Source organism: Cheilinus undulatus, linkage group 15, assembly GCF_018320785.1.
Source record: "Cheilinus undulatus linkage group 15, ASM1832078v1, whole genome shotgun sequence".
NCBI lineage: Eukaryota > Metazoa > Chordata > Actinopteri > Labriformes > Labridae > Cheilinus > Cheilinus undulatus.
Window position 1 is genome coordinate 18,145,091 of NC_054879.1, and position 6,332 is coordinate 18,151,422.

General features: G+C 40.0%; 1 protein-coding gene across 1 annotated transcript; it reads right to left on the minus strand.

The window, feature by feature from the left end:
* Window positions 1–570: 570 nt before the first annotated feature.
* Window positions 571–6,200, minus strand: LOC121522943 (high-affinity choline transporter 1-like). Its single transcript, XM_041807640.1, has 8 exons — window positions 6,017–6,200; window positions 5,586–5,699; window positions 5,085–5,240; window positions 4,822–4,970; window positions 4,492–4,635; window positions 4,061–4,214; window positions 2,166–2,383; window positions 571–1,646 (listed from the first exon to the last, which is right to left on the minus strand). The coding sequence occupies exons 1-8, from the start codon at window positions 6,198–6,200 to the stop codon at window positions 993–995; spliced, it is 1,773 nt and encodes a 590-aa protein (XP_041663574.1). The 3' UTR covers window positions 571–992.
* Window positions 6,201–6,332: the final 132 nt, after the last annotated feature.

Genomic DNA, 6,332 nt, shown 5'->3' on the forward strand with positions numbered 1-6,332 from the left:
AGTTCCTTTAAAAACAGCTTGCTGTGGTGTTTTTACATCTGTGAATTTTCATATCCTTTCCAGGTGCCACTAAGTTCTAATTATACAAAAATAACGAGTAAATGAACACTGGATGTGCTTTCACTGTTGTCAGTGGTATTGGCATGTGGTTATGCAGTTGCAAATGCATTTGATAAAGATGCACTACCCTCACAAGTTTTACACAGGATGTATGCTGACTGATTTTCACAACATATAACATGAACATGAGCTCTACCTGGACAGTATACAGAGAAGAAAGTAGAAACACACTAGGGTTGTTTCTACAAAAACACCGGCTCTTACAGAGTTATATTCCTACCATATTAGATGATTCTAAACATTCTGCATGGCATATGAGTGGACATTATCAGAGATCTTGAATAAGCAAAACAAAACAAACAAATGTGATTTAAAATTTTTTTTACAACGTAGGTCCTAAAAATATTATTGCTTTATTATTAAAATTTCTCTACTCATAAATAAAAAGTTAAAGTCTAAAATTGCGTGGAACATTCCCTTGATACCATTATCATATGTGCATGTACATCGACACAGACACTGCTGTGAAGACGTGGAGACCTGGTTAGATATTGCACTATTCATATGATCCCCTAAAAGTTTACCATATCAAGCTTTTTTATCTGAATCTCCCTCTGAACACCATAGCAGCACTGAAATGGAAATGGTTGTGGTCATCATAGATTCACAGTCGAAACAAAACAAGAATGACAATGGTATGCCTGATAAAGCTGATGATAGTCCACCTCTTGGTTCCATGTACAGGGGGTTAAAAAAACAAAGGAGGCACCATGTCATCAGCATTGAGCAAACTTGTAGAATCACTTGGAAGCCACAACCGATATCTGTGGGTTTGGCTTCCAGTGCGGCAGTAACAAGTTTCCTGAAGAATGACGATGCCTCTCTGATCATTCCTTCTTGTTCGGTTACAATTTTCTTTGTGCCTTTGTTGCCTAGTCCTCAGTGTGAAAAGAATCAGGACTCGAAGGCCCATCATCACTGAGGATCTCAGTGTTAGTAAATGTGCCGGCCAGTGATGCTCCCAAGGTCTGGTTGACAGGTGCCATCTCTGACAGAATGATGTTGTCATGGTTGCCCACCAGAGTAGTTTTGTCCATGATCTCCTTGCTATGCTTGGACACCACAGCATCCAGGAAGTCATACTTGTGTGACAACATGCCGCTTTCAAACAGGTACTTTGTCAGGTAAGAAAAGGCCACATTTGCCAGGAAGGATGCCACCATGGAAACCGACTTGAATGGAAACCTCTGCTGGACAAAGTGCTCCACCTCCCCAGTGAGATGGTGGGTCTTATTCTGGATGACCCAACCAGGGAAGTAGATAAAAGGAGGAAGCTTTAGGTAGGGCTCCCCTCCACCAATGCGCAGCAACAGACCGAAGATATAGCCAGCCACAGAACCGTAGGTGTTGGTGCCTTTGACGAATAAAACACTGAGAAGTTGGGGAAAGATGATGACGTAGACCAAGTCAGAGCTTAGGTACCAGAGGCCATACACTGATCCTGTTAACAACGCCATAGCAGTGGCAAGAGCTCCAAATACAAAGATTGTGAGGCGCATCACCCAAACAATCTCCCGATCGGAGGCCTGTGGGAGAGAAAGAAGAAAACAGATTAAAGTGAGAAACCCCTGAAACTGGGTAAGCTGAATGTCGTTTAAGGATGTGATAAGAAAGGGCCAAATAAAATGTAACAGTGTTCACAATCTTGGTTGTGTGTAAGCATTCTAACTTTTACTAGATTGGATTGAAGACGTTGCAGCTGATGGGAATGTCATTGCTTTTACATAACAAATGTTCAGTGACCTGTGCAGATTTGCATTTCATATCAGCAGAGATTTTATATCTGACCAATTGGAATTTGTTTATGAATTTAAGTATTTTTTAGTCAGAGCTTTTCTGCTTAAATGCTTTATGAAGTCTGATTTTGATCTGTCAGTTACAAAAATAAGAGTACATTTTTGATATTGTTAGTTGTTGCTTTGAGACAACAACTGTCACATCTGTCTGTGATGAAGCAAGAATTGATTTATGAATTATTTGTCTGATGCTTGCAACAGCTGGCTCAAACTGTACAGATGTGCTTTGTAGTACTGTTGAACTCTTACCGACTGCCGAAATGCAAGCTGGTAGATGTTCCGAGCAAACATGGAACTCGCTGAGAGAATGGAAGAGTCTGCAGACGACATGACGGCAGCTGATACTGCCCCCAGACCAAAGAAGGAGATGTAGGGTGGGCAGAGGTGCTGAAGCACTATGGGAAGGATCATGTCTGACTGATCTTTGTCCTTTGGAGGGAGCGAGCCATAAGTAGTCTGGTTCCAATCTGAAAAAAAAAAAGCATGGGAAACTAAGCTAAAGGTTTTCTGTTCTGAAAGAGGAAATATTTGTGACTTATGAACCTCTGAGGGAAAATAATAACTGTTTTTCTGGCAAAAAACACATAACGAATAAAGCTGATAAACAATTACATCAAACACTCTCTGAAATCAATAACATTTTGTTCCTGGGCAACTAATGGAATTTTGAAAGGACTGATTACAGTATAACAACATTTGTTCTGATCCCTTTGCTTTTAAGAAAGCTCCCTTTGGCTGCACCTGTTTTAGTTGCTGAGAAACAAAAGAGCTGCACATATCTGTGGGCTAAATAAAACAAAGATTATCAATATAACGCTGTATTGGAAGATAAAACACAGGGAAAAAGCAATAGTAATGGATGCCCAATGAAAAGATTAACATTCAAGTAATATTAGCTGCAGTTCATACACTGGTTTGTGCCTTATGGGCCACTGGTCCTGATTGAAGTATGATTCAGACTTAGAGAACACGTTATGTCGTTTAATTGCATTTTAATTATACATTTGATTGATAACAGCTTGATTAAGCATGATTCATGTTTGGACTGAGTCATTAATTCCAATGGGAGACAATTTGAGCAGATTAATTACAGAAGTTTTATTTTTTTCCCCAAAGGAAACACTGAATTCTTACACATTGAAAAATTAAAGAGTCAGTATTTAACACAGGTGAGCTATGAGTCCAACAACAGCTGCTATGACAACTCAAAACAACACTGCTAAAATGCTGACAAAGAAAAATGTTTACAAAGTTCTCTGGAAATTTTAAAATGCATGATAACAAGCTATTACGATAAGATTTGCAATTAAGAAACTGACCAATAGTATTGCTGGAATCTGTAAATATTTATTAATTTATTAATCAAGGTGTTGTAATGTAATTTTAGCCAGATCATGTTTGCTAATTAAAGTTAAGAGATATCAGATATTAGAGATGAGCAAGAATGATCAATCCAAAAGGTACTGAAATAACCAGTAATCAAATTAGGATTCTCTCATCATGTATTGATGTTGAACAAGATCTAAGTCCACAGTAAAGTTTTTCTCTGTGCTCTGTAGCCTACATCTCTTCACTGTAATTAAGCCCCAGTCTTACCATTCAGTGGTATATCATTATCTCTCTTATTAAAGTGTATGACATACTTCTATCTTTCTGCTTCACTAATATTCATCATTTTCCTCATCCTCCAAAGTATATACACTCTCCTCTCCTGGGCATTCACAAGCAGCGGTTGATTGGTGCTGGTTCTACATAAAACAGCTTTGGCACAGATTAATTAGCTGCTCTTCAGATGTAATATTCACTAAATGGGCATGGTCTGATGGCTCTCTCCTCTGCCCGTCGTGACAGGATCCTTCTGATGTTGTTTACCCTCCAGATACTGTATGCAGCTACATTTACACATCTGAAAAAAAAAGCTGCTGGGGTGTAAACAAGCCAGGAAGTCATTGTGTTCCTTTTGATCACACTTTCCTGTTTGGATAAGAGATTCCTGGATGTTTCCATTGTCTTATTTAGCGATTAATCAACATGTGTGTCTGTGTGTATGCATATCATATATGGATAATAGCTCGATCTGTGACTTAAATGTGTATGTAGAGTGCAAAATCACAGTGTGTGTATATATATATATATATATATACCAGTGGAGGCCCCTATAGCTCCTATGAGGACAGAGGGGACGGCCATGACCAAGCAGCCAAACGCAGCGAGGAAGGAAAGGACCTGGGCATAGGTAGCTGAAGAGGCAGAGAGAACCCTTTGAAAATAGACCTGCCAGGGAATCCCCCCCAAAATCTAGAAACAGAAACACCACAGTCAATATGGACAACATACCAATGCACAACAGTCAACAGACACTAGTGCAGCTTTTACAATCAATCTAGACAAAAGAAATGAAGCAAATGTCATAAGCAGCTTTCTTATCAGACATAACTCTAACTCTGCTTCTTTACTTTAGGACTGATTTAATTCCCTTAAACCCCCAGTGTGTAAAATCACAATGCGTATACAGCAAAAACTGTCATTTATTTTATTATCTCTTGTTGGATATTTCAATAAATTAAGAGCTTACCAACAAACAGAAATTGTCTGCCCAAAGCCATTTGTCCTCAGGCTCAATCTTCCCCAGCCAGGGTGACTGGTAGACTTCTTCCTTAGCTGTAACACCGATGTCTGACACAGCAGGATTTGATAGGGCAAAAGGCACACTGATCCACTAGGTGGGAGGAAGAAACCAGCATGTTAATGTTATGAATGATGCAACAACCCTATTTTGCAAGACTAGGATGTATGGACTCTCAAAATGGTGAAAATCACTCCCAAGTACTAATTTAAACATTTAAATAAATTAATCAATTTGAGTTTTTTTGCTGCTTTGGCAAATGTTGGCAGTAAAACTCACCAAGCCCAGAAAGATACAGAAGAGCTGGACCACATCTGTGTATGCAACAGAATAAAGCCCTCCAACAAGAGTGTAGAAGATAGCTATCAGGGCTGAAATCACCACAGATATGTTGATGTCTATGTCCACAATCACACTCAGAGTAGCACCTATGGGACAACACAAAGAGGTAAACACATACAGCTGTTAATTCGAGACAGGAGTGTTACAGAGTACTTCTTGTATTGGAGGAATTGACATTTCTCTGCATGATATCCACTTACCCAGGGCTGATAAAATGGCTGCAGACCAGAAGATTTCTCCCATAAGTGCAGGGATAAAGAGCAGCCCCCCCATCCTTTGTCCATAGAGCTGCTGGAAGGGATCCAGCATGGTGACGTATCCACGGGAACGCATGGGTTTGGCAAAGAAAAGGCCACCTGCATGATGTCACACATAAAGGTGAGACAAAATAGTATGACAAACTTAAGACACAATCCTTGAATAAACACAATGGATGAAGCTGGTGTGTAAGTTAATAAAGGAACCCCTTGTAAGCTTTTTATCTGTGGTTGAGGCAAAAAGGCTTCCTGATTTTCTGATGTCAAGTCGTTTTTAGGGACACTTTCACTCAACTACATCAGTCTATTAAAATAATAATTACCAACGACACACTCATGGTTTACTGGATAATTTGAGAGATTTGTATAACAATTTGTCAAAATATGCAGATAAACACGGATACACTAGAACAACACTTCTAACACTTATAGACTGTTTCTTACCAACGACTAGGCTGAGGGCGTAACCAAAGGGTGCCTGTGCCCAAGCCAGTCCGTAGTCTGGAAGGTAGACATATTCTGCCGTCCCATTGATGTAGCCCCCACCCACCCAGGTGGCTGGAAGCAAGAAAATAGAAAAAGAAGAGACTTGTAGCGCAGGTGGAATAGACCTTGTAGCATCAGTTAAACTGATCAGCTGGGGCACTGAAACATTAGTTATTTTGTTTTGAATTTTCAGAGATGTGACTGATTCAATCTGAAACATTTTGGCAGAGGTTTACCGTTGTTGTCGATCTAGTGTCCGTGCGTAAAAGCCAGAATTGTGCTTATATTAACTTTTTCCAACCTCTTGACTTAGACTATAAAAATACACGGCTCACGTGGATCACAAACCAATGAGCAAAAACTTTGTTGAGCCTTTCTAGTTAACTCACCGGTCATTGTAAATCCACCAACAAACAATCCGATGTCCCTTCCCCCGACCATGATGCTTTCACTTCGATCTCCGCCATCTCCAACGCCAGAGTTCTTGTTCTTCCACGCAGCCCAAATACCCACAAACAGAATCAGGACATAGAAAATCACAATAGCCACGAGACCTTCGGCGTGGATGGTCATCTTCTTTTCTCCGCCGAGATCAAGCGCTAGTGCGCGCGAAGGACTGGAATCTCATGGAGAGAGCTTAAAGAAACGAGATGAAAACACATCAGTAGACTGTGAATGACGATGATTTTAGATTCATATTTCACA

What these genes read in the sequence shown, in the direction of transcription:
- LOC121522943 (XM_041807640.1), bottom strand. Translation starts at nt 6,200, where the DNA reads ATGACCATCCACGCCGAAGGTCTCGTGGCTATTGTGATTTTCTATGTC. An exon ending in CGCCCTCAGCCTAGTCGTTG is followed by an intron (nt 5,241 to 5,585) that starts GTAAGAAACAGT and finishes GACATCATGCAG; the next exon opens with GTGGCCTTTTCTTTGCCAAA. An exon ending in AGCCATTTTATCAGCCCTGG is followed by an intron (nt 4,971 to 5,084) that starts GTAAGTGGATAT and finishes GTTGTCCCATAG; the next exon opens with GTGCTACTCTGAGTGTGATT.